The following is a 14,481-nucleotide window of genomic DNA, read 5'->3' as shown; positions in this document are numbered from 1 at the left end:
ATGTTTAAAGGAGGGACAGGCTGGAGCCCAGCACAGATTTTAATTCAGCTGTTTCTTTCCTTCCTTTCTGCAAACTAACTTACAGGCAGGAAGAGCACACACACAGCAGAATACATTACTAATAATAATTCCTAAAATAAATACCAGGATATTAGATCTTCAACTGCGTATAAAATTGATACACTGCGCCATCTTACTCCAAGCTCGTGCTCTGAAATTATGCCTCTATATGAATTATAAGCACAAGCCTTTATCAAAAGCCTTTGCAGTTTTGTATGTTACTTCCCAAAGAGCTCCCTTCCTGGAGATTCAGAAATAAAACTTTGCTGGGGGAAGGAGCACAAAACCATCCCCATCACTTCTCTGCTCCTCAGATTAAGCAGCTGCAGTCTTCAGCTGCAGCATTAAGTGAAACAACATGCAGGTGATTGGAAGTGCCAGGAGTAACTGTTCAGTCTGTGCGTGGGCACCAGAGGGATGGCTCACCCTGTGCAGGAGGGTTGGCATCACACAGCTGGCTGCAGTCACAGTGCAGGTGAAGGTGACATTTATTATGTGCAGATTTTAAGCAGTTCAGGTGCCATGCAAGTAATAACTAATGAGCAAGTCAAGCAATAGATAATCTACACAGCTGAAAGTTTCCAGATGCCAATAAGAAAACACCTTAAAAGAGAATATGTTTTCAACAGCCATTAGCATAAAAATAAGTAAGACTTGGCACAGCTACACACAATACTTTGAGGCTGATTATATAATTAAAGGCATAAGGTGACAATCGTAGGCAAAAATGATCAAGGAACCTGAGCCTGAATGAGATTATTTCTACAAAATCAGAACAGCTCTGGTTCAGTGGCCCAGAAGAGGCAAAATGCCCACCAACCTGCACTGCAACCTGGGAGATATCAGTAACATCTAAATACCACCTTTAGACCAGAACCAACACAGGATTATTCTCGACTTTCACACTATCCAGCTACTACCAAATGAGCCAGGCTACCTGCCAGCTGCACCCTGCAAACATAATAATACAAGATTTAATGGAAGATGCAGCACTGTGCCAGCATATTTGTGTTCCCCTCAGCAGGTGGAGTCCTGCTGATGACCTGCAGCAGTGCCCTGATGAACCACCAGCTGAGAACTGTGCCTTCCCCTCTCATAGGAGAAACTTGCCCCAGGAAACATGGCAAGCAGCCTGACTTCAGCACAGACAGAAAAGCAGCCTCATACTGACTGCAACAGGGGGAAAATATGAATGTTAACTAAGATACTTTGGTACAGTACCCCAATAGCTGAAAAAAAAAATAAGTGTTACTATGAGTGACCTCAGAGCACTGACTCACAAAACTGCATTCCTGAGAGCTCCTTCCTACATAAGGAGGGGAACAGAGATCCCAGAACACCCCACACATTGCCTCAGAGGCACCTCAGAGCCCTTCTAGGACTGCACAGAGCTGTCCATGAAGTGTGGCCACCTCTAATCATAGAATCATAGAATGGGTAGAATGGCCTGGGATGAAAAGGACCATCTAGTTTCAACCCCCCTGCTATGTGCAGGGTCACCAACCACTGACCAACCTGAGCACAAAAACAACTTGGCCAAATGCACAGCAAAGCCTTTTCCATAAGTCTCACCCCAGAGCTGGTAAGCTCTGTATATTCAGGAGTTTTGACACGTACTCTGCTCAGAAGGACTTGACTCACCCTGGAAAGCTGCAGATCCCAGCTGCACAGTGCTCCACGTGCAGCACCCAGGAGCTGTAGAAGTGTTGGAGCACCCTATGGAAGGAGCCTGAGAAGTTTCACAGTGCAAAAGCCAACAGCAACATCCTCCAGAATTAATGTGGACCAGGCAAGCTGATGTTTTTCAGTGCAGTACTATCACCATCCTTTTTAATTAGGTTTCCTATTTTAGTTCATTATATACCCAAGGAAGTTCAGACTGTCTTCACATGTTTATTGCTATTCCAATCAAGACTAAAAATACTTCAAAAAAAACAAACCTCTTCTCAGGAACAGCCATAAATCCGAGGTGGAAGGCTGAGCATCAGGGAAACATCAGTGCAGTGCTGAAAAGTTAATTTCTCATGCAGAAGGGCTGTACATTGCAGTCTGTGGCCTCAAGACTTATTTTTCCCTTTATAAATGCAAAGCACAACTGCAATAATTCCACAACAGACCATGAAGAAATCGATTTGGCAATCTGAACGTAAATTAAGTAATGTTTTTGATTCAGTAAACTTGTTGTGATCTACATAGGAACAAGTATTAGCGAAGGTCAGTGACCCACAGCCAAGCGTTTGCTTTGATGAAGTTTGTAGGCATTTCAGATCAGAGCACACTCCAAATTATTTGACCTGTAAGTTAACCCTTTATGTATTCCTAAAGCAATTTCAGAATCACTAGGAGCTTTTCCATTTGTGATTCAACGTTTTAAGCACGTGTTAATGGAATCATGTATTAATCAGCAGCCACGTATTTGGTAACTAACAAACATTCCTAATGAATAAAGAGCAGCATGGCAGGATGGCACAGACTGCTGCCAGATGCCACGGGTCCCATGGATAAACAACAGCCACCACCAGCCAGCACAGGAGATGAACTCCCATCTGATCAAAGCCAGATATCACTAAAAAAAAGATTAAATGGTTTGTGTTCTTACAAAATTTATTGAGACTAAATTTTCTGAAAGATAATGAATGCATTTTGAGAGAAAACAGCAGTTCTCAATTTCACTGCCCTACCTTAAAGCTGCATTCAGTATTCAGATTCATTTTGGTGTTGCACCATATAACCATCTTTTTTTTTTGGATCAAGCTTTCCGTGCAGTTAATTTATTAAAAACCTGAATTCTGACACCCCTTGAAGCTATGTTAACTGCATCCTTTGTACATTAGAAGTTTTAATATTCACACCTGCTATCAATTCTGTACAAATCGGAACAAATACATTTCCAGCTTAGATCCTTTCACCTCAAGCAACATCAAGTAATTGGTGCAATAACTTCATGGTTTTTAAAGCAAGATCAAATGAGTGAGCGCCTTTCATGTCTTGTAATAGTTCTACAGTTTATATTAAAAAACTCATTTGAGTAATGAATTTAATTATTCAGGGTAACATTTTCAAAAATCGTAACAAACATGCATTAGTGAGGAATGACTTCATTTTGAGATGCAGAAATACGTCACAAACTTATTTTTCTTTAATAAGAGGGCAAAAGTGATTTAAGGCAATACAGAAACACACTTAACATCACAGTGCCTGCATACGGTGACTCCAGATAGCAACAAAATACAAAGGGAGATGAGGGCAACTATTCTCTTCGCTTTTGCAGAACAGAGGAGGGACACCTCAAGGAAAAAGCACCTGTGGCAGAACTCAATTGCACAACATCCAACTCCATTCAAAGGATTGTCAGGCCTGCTGAACAGTAAAAAGCATCTTTTCCACTGCCTTAAGCTGCCGTACTGAAATTAAGCACACAAACACAGGTATTTGTAGTTGGGAGTCAGCCAGAAGAAATGGGATTCTCCAAGTAGAACAAAAAATCCTGAGACTTAAACAGATCTGAGTGCTGCAGGAATCCATCACAGGCTCATCGTCAGCTTGGCACCGAGTGCCAGCACACAGGTGTTTGAGGCAACAGGAGTCAAAAATACCTGAGTGTCCTTCCTCTTGCCTCCCCACCACATCCCACTTTCAACCATTTGAGCAATCATTTAGCAAACCTATAGTAATCAGAAACTCGTTAAATAATTAAAATTGTTCCAGCATTGTTATATTCTTATAAAAATCATATTTCTGGAGCTTTACGGCCCTGCTGTCTTGCCTCTGTTTCAGCAAAGTGAGAATCTGAACAGAAAGAACAAATGCAAACTGCAAATTCTGGTGAAGACAGCCTACACGGGACACATTACAGAGCAGGGAGCAGACTCCTAACCAACATCACCACGAGAAAGTCAGTGTCACCTTCAGCATAGAGTGGGTTCAGCTGCTACACCACTACCACAAACCCAGGGCTTGAATGCTGGTGAGCATCACCATGCTGCATTGGGCCCCTTCAGGCCATGCATTCAGGTCCCCTTATGCTGGATCAACATCACTGTCAGTCATTAAGGCCCCACCACCACCTCGGTACATTTCTGACAGCTCTGCTTTGCAGCAGGGATCCTGTGGCCTTTTAAGCTTGCTGGTCCCCTCAGAACTACACATGCCTCAGTTTCCCTCTGGCTAAGCAGGAAAGGACTTCAAATTTCACCTGAAGTCTCAGTGACCCAAATAGATCAGAGTTCACTCATTAAACTTAGCTCAATTGTCCCAGTGCCCCAGGACAGAAAGTACCATGAAGTCTTTGGGGGCTGAGACCACAGCTCCACTACAACCAGATGCACAGTTTTACTCCCAGAGCTACAGCTTGTCATACTTCGTGGTCTCTACACAATCACTGTTTCTCCGCTGACCTCCTCAGCACGTACTTTGTACAAATACACAGAGATATAAGCCCCCACTTGTTCCATCTTCACAGTACAGAAAGCCTGAGAACAGCACAAACACAGGGGCTGCAGCAGCAGCCGATCTGCCGTACCTCTTGGTGCAGCCCCTCCAGGTCTGAGTGCGGCCTTCTGCTCCCATCCAAGTCCATCCATCCCCTTGTGAACGACAGGAAAGCCCCAAGCAAAACGAGAGACAACGGAAAACTTCTTGACTTCATCATTTCACGTCTGCTGAAAACAAGAGAACAGTCATGAAACAGTCTCAAAATAAAACCCAGCTCAGATTCAAGAAAGTGGCAGGAGCCAACAGAGCCCACCTCCGCTTTGGCGGGGCTTTGCAGACTCCCATGGCACATTCAGTGAGATACAGTCTTCCTATTCCGCACCCATCAGTGTGCAGGCAATGAATTCCCATATGGTAACAGCTTTGTGAGCTATTTCCCCACAGGGCATGCTGCTCCCAGCCTGCTCCTGCACAACCCCTGTGGAACTGGAGCACTGGGATTTCCAAACCTGTAACGAGCAGCAAACCATACCAAACAAGGTGATGTGACTAAAAATCCTTATTCCTCTCACATTCAGAGGATGCTGCGGCCCCGGGCAGAGGCTGTGCTGAGAGCCACAGGGCCAGCCAGCAGCCTGGGGCTCCAACTGGCACCCAGCACACAGGAGCTGCCATGGCTCCCCCAGGTGACAGCACCTGGCCAGTGGTCCCTGACCCCACCAAAACCTGAGAGACCCACAACAATTCTGTACCAAAGAGGTCTGATGTGTTGCTCCCACCCCTCATCCATGTCAGCCTCTCCTGAGGCTGCAATTTCTCCGCTCATCCCGCTCTCTGGCAGGGAATTAGAAGATGTGAAAAGTGGCTTTTAAAGTGGGCTTTTAATTTTTTTAATTCAGAAGAATACAAATGCAAGCTACTCATAGGGTTGCCAGGTGGAACTGCTGCATGTTTGCTTATGTGCATAACCCTGAGCTAATGCTTGGAAGAGCTGCCAAGAGCATCCCAAGGCACAGCCAGCTCCAGGACAACAGTTCAGCCAGAGAGCTCCGCACCTCATCTCCACCACACTGTGCCATTACTTCTCATAAAGAAAATACCAAAGCAGTCCTCACCCTGGTTCCATTTCCACAGGAGCTGAGGGAAGCTTTGACCTTTCACAGCATCTGCTAACACAGACCATAATGAAGCATAATGACCACTTAATGAAGCAGGAGATGGCATTTCTATAACATGCAAGTGACAGGCTGCTGCTTGATTTGAGCAATATGCATTAACAAGACATGTTACCTGCTAATGGCAAAATTAAGCCCAGCTGTATTAAGTCACGGTGACATACCTTGCCTTGACAGAGCTCATTTTACAGCTCTTTCATACTGTGCATTTGCTGCAGGGTATATCCAAGGCTTGGTGCATTGCTATTAATTTTGGAGCCGTGACCATTCACACCAATGCTGCCTTGATCTGTTTGCTGCCCAAACACACTGGCAACAACGCCAGCACAGCCAGCAGTCACTGCACACCACTCACCCATGCAGTTAAGCATCGCTTTTTCTCAGCTCTAATGTAAACACCCTGAATTGAGAGCACTCAGGATGAAATCAAAATTTATTAGCCTTTCTAAATTCCAATTAGAAGCCTCAGATGTAATGTTATTGAGGCTACAAATAAATGTTTAATAAACCAAAGTCACTATATCAATAAGCTACAAGTACATTGTTACATTATGGATTGCTCTTGCAGAGCAGTACTATTTCTCACGTTTTACAGAGGTATTTGGTATTCTCTGTTGATAGCATCACAGCAAATACTCTCACTTTGCAGTTCTGACCTCTCATTCGTATGCTGCTTGAAATCCCAGTCCTAGAGCAAAACAGAGAGCTGGCTACTTTCATGTGTATTTAGTAAACAACCGCTGGAAAACACTATGATGCTTGGATTAGGATGCAATAACACTAATGAATCCAGTAGGGCAGCAACTGCATGCTGGTTTTACAAATGGAATTGTTCAAACATCCTCTCAGTTTAGAAGTTACTTATTTCCATTGCAGACCGACTGACAATATGTTAATTGCTCCCATTCATAACAAGGGAAAGACATACATATTATGCAACCAAATAGCTCAAACCAAGCAACAAGTATGCACCATAAATACCAAGCAAGGGTTAACTGAAGTCACACAGTGATTGTGTCACCTGACATCCCAAGCTCACTCTGCATTTGCACCACTGAGCCTCACACCTGTGTCACAGCCAAGCCACAGCCTCCTTGCAAAGCCTGATCCACAGCTGCACCACACAGCAGAGCCACGGGATTGTGGTCCAGTCCCCAAAGTCAAAAGAAAAATTCTAACGGAATAGATTTGGATCCCCACTATAAATGCATCCAAGCTTACTAGCAGTTTCCTCGCTTGAGCAAGGCACAGATCTGCAGGAGATGAGCCCATACAGACACCACTGCTCACAGCACTGCAAGCTCACAAATGGAGACCCAGCATGAAACGAGCTGCTGCACAGGTGAAACCATGAACAACATTTGCAGCTAAACACCAGCAGCCCCCTGGGATCCAAGGGGGGAGGGTGGAGTGCCACCCACCTGCTCTCTGCAACCTGTGAGAGCAACCAACCAACCTCCTGTGTAATGCAAGCACCAGAATTAAACCTGACTATTTTCAGCAAAGGTGAGCACCACATCTATTTATGACACCTCCTTTGGTTTCAGGGCAATTCCTTCCAAAACCATTCATGCTCTTGTGCTACAGAATAGTTAAATTCACCTGCAGCTCATGGCTCCTTGCATTGATCTAGAGCTGCAGCCTGGCTTGCAGCTGGCATTGCTTTACCAGGAAAGGCTCCAGCAGCACAGCAGCACCATTAATAGCCCAAGGATGGTCCATCCTGTACTTAGATGGGTTTACACGCACACCAAGGCAGAGAGAAAACTGAGAATCAGCACAACGCATCTGAATGAAGAGAACAACAGCAAGCAGCCAAACTAAAGGCACCAGCACAGGTCTCAGGGCTGCTCCAGCAAAATGAGGGTCACCTTGAAAAGACAGGGACTGATCCAAGGGCCAGTGGAGCACAGAGCCCCCGAGCTGCTCAGAGCTCTCCGTGATGCACAGCCAGCAGTCAGGCTGCTGGATCACTGCACAGAGCACACAACTTTTTCCTCCCCAGCACAGAAGAAGCGTTTAGAATTCCTTGAGGGTGACCACAAGGAGATGAAGCCATTCGCCCAAACCAGTCATTGGTTTTCTGTTCAGGGCTCCTTCAATCACAGCTTGTTTTTTTTTTTTTTTTTTTTTTTGGCTTTTTTTAGGGCTGAAAAAATTAATAGCTCACAATAGCTTTCAATAATTTCCAATGAGCTCCACATTAGAATGAGAATCAACTTAATTACCTGAAACGATGGCTGTTGCCATAGCAAAAGGAAAGCACTCCGACCAGAGCTTTACCTCTGTAAACTGGCTCTGATGACACCAGATAAGAATCTGATCCTCATTCCTCTGCCACCAACCGCTCCGATTGCTTCAGCCTCACCTAAACAGCATTTCTGGGCTCTGCAAGTAACGCCGATGTCCAGAAATTCTCATCAAGTGTGAGAAAGTTACAAAATTAATGAAAGATCCGTTCCAGAAAAGCCTTTCAGCAAAGCAGAGGAAGGCAGCGATTTCAGCCAGCTCTCCGCACCATCTGACACAGACAAAGTTTGGATGCATTAAGAACTCGCTGGAACCAACTGCACGACTGCTGCATTGCTTTCGAGCAAAAGCACGCTTATGAATATTTCAAAGAAAATTTCACTTTCAATTCTTCCAGACACTTCAGCGCTCCCAGAAAGAAACGCTAGGAAACGTCAGCCCTGTGGGGATGAAGGACCACGAAGAAACTCCCGAACCCGACAGAGCCGTATTGCTGCGGGTTGGTTCCGAGGCTCAGCGCACGGCAACACCGCAAAACCACTCACTCCCAACGCAAGAAAGCGCTTTAGACAAGACAGCATGCCCGGGATCGCCACCAGTAAGAACCGCACCGCTCCGGTGAGATAACGGCACGGAGGCGCCGGATGCCGAGCACCGCTCGCGTCCCCCCGCCGCTCCACGCGCGGACCCGACGGGGCGCTCCGGCTCCACAGCGCCACCCAGAGGCCGCCGGGGGAAGCGCCATCCCCACTCGCGACCGCGGCGGGACGCTCAGCACCGCGGACGTCGGCATCGCCCGCTTCGGTGCGGCCCTGCTGCAGCACTTCGCCGGGAGGGGACCGCCCCGACCCCACGGAAAGAATCCTCCCCTCTTTTTCCCCACGCTGCGGGACTCGGGGGGCAGAAGAAAGAGCGCTCTCCGAGAATTGATGAAGCCGGCAGAGCTCCCGCAGCATCCCCGGCAGAGTGCACGGCGGAGGGTCCCCCGCGGGCTCTCCCCGCACAGCGGCAGCGCACCGGGACCGAACACGACGGAGGAACCGCGCGGAACCCCCAGCGGGACGGGAGAGCTGCGGGCACGGCCGCGCGGAACGCACTCACCTGCGGGACGCCGGGACGGGGCGGGAGCGGCGGCGGCCGTGTACGCGCCGCGGGCCGGGGCGGCCCTATTTCTGCTCTCTGGGCCGGAGCCGCCTGACGTCAGCGCCGCATTTGCATATTCCACCCAATCGCCGGCACCTGTGCGGGACGGCGGGACCGCCCCCTCGGGACACGCGGGGATGGGGACGGTGGTACGGGAGGGACCCGACGGGGGGCACCGGGAGCGGACGGCGGGGCCGCACCGTCGGGGGGCGGAGGGCTGCGGCGCCGTCCCGGGGCGGCACGCCTGGAGTGTAGGGGGCGGGGTCCCAACCACCCCGTAGGGATGCCGCCGTCCGGAGCTGGCAGGACGTAGGAGGGTCTGCTGGGGAAGGGGGATCCGAGGGATCGTGGGGGCATCCTGGATAGGAAAGGTGTTGGGCTGCTGGGTTTAGCCTCCGCACACCCCAAATTCGCAAACTAACTGCCCCAAGCGCCCTGCTGTTGCAACCTCACAGCGTGTAGCCGCTCATTGGGGCGGACATCCACGGGGATAAGGGGAAAACGACGCAGCCAGATCACAGCTGCTCCACCCCAATGCACTGCCAACGTCTCTGCGACATGGGGTTGCCCTTACGAGGCACCAAATTGTCCCAGTAGGACTGTGCAACTCACCAGCAGCACGCTGTTTCACAAAGAGTTCCTTTTCTTTTCGTGGTTGCACAGAAAACAAACATTAACATTCCCTCATTCTCCTCTTTGCCATCGCATATGCTAAAAACAAAAATAAAAATCAATGTAATCATTGCTCATTTGTTTTTTAAAAAATGTTGAGTGTTTACAGGAGAAGAGCACAAAACCGGACTGCAAAGAGGATCGAGGGCGTTTGCTTTCAATGCACAAACTGCATCGCAAAGGAGCAAATGCTCACAATTAGCAGCAGAAGGAGATGAGCTGCCTAAATGACCTGATAAAATATGGTAATTTGTGTGTTCCTTCGCATATAGAAATGTCCAGCCGGATCTGAGCGTATTAAATAGGATTTGTCATTGGCTTTGGTGTGAAAGAAACAGGACCTCCTGCTCAGCTGTTTGAGAAGGCACGGATTGCCCCAGGAAAGCAGCCCACGTCTGGAAGAAAATCCTCCTATTAAAAAATGGCTTCAATAAAAGACAGCAAGAGGCTCTGTGATGAGCACAGGCTTCTCTGTTGTCACTATTGTTCAGGGCAGGAAATGCAGAGTGGTCAGACAGGTCAGTGCTCACACTTCGTTATGGTCAGTGCGACGCTGCACCTCCAAAATACTCTCAGCATTTACAAAATAAAGCAACAAGAATAGATGGGGTTTATTCTGCCCGAACAAAGTGCAAAAGCTTACAAGGACTCCGCCTTGCTCAGGGAACAGAAAAACCCAAAGAAAATAGAAATAATATCAGCAGAGACAACTCCTTCCTGTTTCCCAAAAGAAAGAAAGTTTTGTTGCTTAACACCATTCATTCCATGCAAATACCTCAGACTGTGCTGTCAGCTTGAAGCATTTGGTCATTTCTCTGCTTCTCTAAAAGATGGGCATAAACATGAGACAGACACCTGAGGTATCCCCACAGCCTCTATTTGTTTCCACACACTGTGTGCCAGGCGATGCTGCAGTTGGCACTCAGTTTTGCATAATCTGGTGCAGTTTGAAAGGCACAGACTGGGGGTGCTGAGATAGTTGGGGGGAGCAGCGTGAGAGCAGCAGCACCTGTCCTTGGGCTGGGCAGAAAGGTGATCCCTGGAACACAGTACCAAGCTTGGTTTTCCCCACCAGGGTGAACTCACTCCTTCTGCCCAGCTGTCCCCATTGGCAGGGAGATTTGGGGAAACAACCCTAAATCTGGCCATGCATGCCCTACCTGCCCCCAGCACAGAGCACCTCCAGGTCCCTGCATCCCGTCCCAGGAGAGCTGGCCCTGCAGTTCTATGCCCATGGCCACTGGGTCTTGATGGCTGAGTGAGGAGCATTGATGGGACAATTCAGCTCATGGAAGGTGCTGCCTGCTCCTCCATCAGCTGTGCTGACTGCTCCTCATCAGGCATCCTCAGAGCCCAATTTCTTCTTGCATTACAGGTGCAGTTAGGAACCAAAACCCATTTGGGGGACTTCTCTTACACACCGGGGTCCTTTGCGATTCTCCGATGGTTTCCAGCCTTCCTGACCTGTTGAAAACATTTCTAAAAAGAAGAGCCCTTCCTCACAGCCTCGCCCTTTGGTTGGCCCCATCCCTCTTTTCAGTGCAAGTTGCACTGAGGCAAAGTAAGCTGCAGAAGCCACTGCTTAGGTAAGGGAGATGTCACTGCCTTCCCAGCAGCACCTTCCCAAAGCCCCTCTGCTAAAGGAGCCAGGGGGCTCTCTGGGAGAGCTGCTGTTCCCCCACACTGCGTTGCTCAGCTACAAAGCAAACAGCTCTGATACGGAGCTGGGGAAATAAAGGAAACATGAACACATTCCTCATCTTTGGGGCCATGCGAGTTTGAAGCAAAATAATTCTTGTTTTCCTTTGAACTGCGAATTGAAGAGGCCCAAAAGACAGTGATTAGAGCTGGGAGGAAAAGAAAAACAGATGAATTTAAAGACAAACTGCAGGAGGAGAAGATTCCCACGCAGAGAAAGGGCAGAAACAAGAGTTTGCCATTATTTTTTCAGTGGGATAACCCACTGGAATGAGAATGAGGCATTCTCCCTTCCACTCACTTTAAAAATATACATGTGTATTTAAACCAAACACAAAGAAATCAAATAAAAGCACTCTGGAAGTTGAGGGGAGCTGAAGCAGGGGGTGTTCAATACAACGTGGGCACAACCAGGGGCTGTGAAAAGGAGAAAGCTGGGCCGGGTCTGGGCTGCGCTGCGCTGAGAGGAGCTGGAAATGTGCAAACTGTTGTCAGCTCTGACAGCTGCGGCTCCGTGAAGTTGATGAGAAATGTTAAGCAGCAGATTGGCAGCGCGGAGCCCCGCGCCACTGATGATGCGATAGCGTTCAGCAATGACCGCGGCTGTTAGTTTAAGGGAAACAGTTTTGAAGAACAGATGGTCTTCTCTTATTGGACTTCAAAATGGGAAGAAAAAAAAAAAAAAAGAAGCAGTAACGAGCATAGCCAAGGCTGCTTGCTTCTACCAGCAAAGGAATTAACCGGTAACCATCTGAAGTAATTCCAAAATTCACTCCGTGATCTTCAGAGGAGGAAGATACGATTACTACTTTGAAAACTCAAGCTTGGAATGACAGCAAATCATCTCCCCCCTCTTTGTCCTGCCCTGCTGTTCAAATGCAGTAATTGAACGCGGGTTTTCGAAAGAACATTGTATTCAGTGGAAAGAAACAGCCGAGGAAGTAATAGGACAACAAGATTCATGCTCACCACTCCCCGTTATTTGAACCAAGAGCCATAATCAGACCTGATTAAAACAGGAACTCAGCCGCAGACTCAACCTAAACTGGGGATATTAAACAAATACAAATGTGACAAGAGTCACAATTCAATTATTAGGAGTCCATTTTTTAATTGCTCATTAAGATGGCAGTGTGTATCTTTGCCCACATACGTTTAGCAAAGCCTTTTCGCTTTGACAGCGCATAAAATTCTCCATGCCAACTGTATATCTCTTACTTTTCATGTCAACTTTAGAGTTGCTGGTTTTTCATTATCTTCTTGGTCACAAATTAATAGTGAGGAACAAATTTAATAGCAGCCTGAAACCTTTGCAGATTATGTCAGCTTCGTGTATCTGTGCTGGTTAAATTACCATTTATTTCTGCTTAAATTTAATACGGTCATCTTCATACAAACACAGACTCAAAGCCCGCTCTCACAGTACAGCATTCACAGACCGAGAGGCTGCTCTGAAAAGCTGACATGGAGCTCAGATGTGAACCTTGCCAACCCCACAGGATGCAGCAGATGGAGAGGAATGGGGTCAAGAGCCGAAAACAAGCAGGAGTCTGCAGGCATCATTCTCCCATTGCACTGCCAGCAGGATAGCTCAGGATGGGCACACACACCAGTGCCACATCCTTTAGGTGGCCAAAATGGGTCTTGGCTCACACCTACAGAGGTGCTGCCCTCAGTGATCCGCTCTTCATTGCCTTGGCCATGCTTTAGTAAGTGATTGCTCTGCTGAGCCACTGGCCCTGGCTGCCTGGCAGCGCTGGTAATCGCAGTGCTTCGTCACTGCCGTCGGAGCTGCCAGCCCAGAATAATAAAAAAATAAATCGTAAAAGATGTTTTATACCAAAGGAAATACTAAACGTAGGAACAGCGGTTTGATTCATTTCACAGCTGTAGTCTTTTTTGATTTGTTCGTAATTTTCTACACTACTGCTTCCAATCTGAAACTGTCTGGGCCCGGGATGACAATGCGAATGGGATAACAGACGATGAGCTCCAAATACTGAACACAATCAGAGTCACCCACAACCAGTGTGCCATTGGAGGGAGGAACATCGGCCAGTGGGCAAAGTTTGCAATAGGAAATGTTGCAGGGACTCGAGGCACAGTTCTGATTTCCGGGGAGCTGTCAGTGCAGCTGCATATGGGACATCAGAATGGTCCAATAAATAACCTCAGATACCCGGATTAAAGGTGATGTAGGACCTTCAGTATTCCTCTGTTCCCATTGCCCTGTGAGATGGAGGGCAGCAGGCTGGCAGCAGGGCCAGGGACTGAGCTCAGAGCTTGGGGAGTGATGCTTTCCTCTATTTTCTTGTCTCAATATTTTGTTGCTCTCCTCGCCTAGATGCATTGGAGAGATCATCAAAGACAGTGGACAGTGTTTATCTGAAGACAAGAAAGCACTTTGATCCATAGGCACAGTGGATAATAAGGTGTCTAGCTTTGTTTCCAAGCTCTTTGGCAATTCACAGTGCAGTCATGCCATAGGAAAGTCCTGGTGCATATTTTGAAGCATATGGTGATCTGTTTTTTTTTCAACTTGTTTTTGAGAGGAATGCTTAAGTGAGGAGCTTTGTAGAGCCGTGAGGACACAGGTGAGCAGGCAGCTGCTCAGAGGCGGGGGCTGCTCACCTCCTCCCAAATTCCCCGTGCCAAAAAGAAAGGTGACGAATGAAGCATGTGGAGATGAAAGAATATGCACCAGAGCAGGAGAAAAACGAGCAAGAAACATGAGTCTGCTTCGTCTAAAACATGTGAAAAAGTTTTCTGAAGCATCTCTGTGTTTTAATCTCATCGCTTAATAGGTTTTAATTTATGCCAGCGCATAGCGATGCTGTATATCGAGTTCAAGGAATACACTGGGGCAAAGGTAACTTAGCCATGGATTCCTTAAATATCCTCTGCAGACAGATGGCCGGAGTGTGGGCTGCGAAGAAGAAGGCAAGCAAAGAGGATGATGTTCTTCGAGAAAAATTAAGAAATGCAAATGGCACCAATGCAAATGGAAAGACAAACCCTTGCAAAGCATTAGCCAGGCTCAGCTCAAACA

General features: G+C 47.5%; 1 protein-coding gene across 3 annotated transcripts in view; it reads right to left on the bottom strand.

Moving 5' to 3' along the window:
* The window catches only part of FSTL4 (follistatin like 4), a 195,438-nt gene extending 186,354 nt beyond the window's left edge, over positions 1-9,084 (bottom strand). For 2 of the 3 annotated variants that reach the window (XM_090150865.1, XM_031598441.2), the window contains exons 1-2: positions 9,021-9,084; positions 4,583-4,718 (exon numbers count right to left, since the gene is read on the bottom strand). In XM_090150865.1, coding sequence (XP_090006991.1) covers positions 4,583-4,711 — 129 coding nt within the window. In that variant the 5' untranslated portion in view covers positions 4,712-4,718; positions 9,021-9,084. Of the gene's footprint in view, positions 1-4,582; positions 4,722-9,020 lie in introns of all 3 variants that reach the window. The other variant, XM_090150866.1, reaches the window with a different exon arrangement.
* Positions 9,085-14,481: the final 5,397 nt, after the last annotated feature.

This window comes from Phasianus colchicus, chromosome 15 (genome assembly GCF_987193195.1).
Source record: "Phasianus colchicus chromosome 15, bPhaCol1.hap1.1, whole genome shotgun sequence".
Taxonomy (NCBI): Eukaryota; Metazoa; Chordata; class Aves; order Galliformes; family Phasianidae; genus Phasianus; species Phasianus colchicus.
Note: the sequence above shows the minus strand (reverse complement) of the source record. Positions and strands in the feature narration are given on the sequence as shown.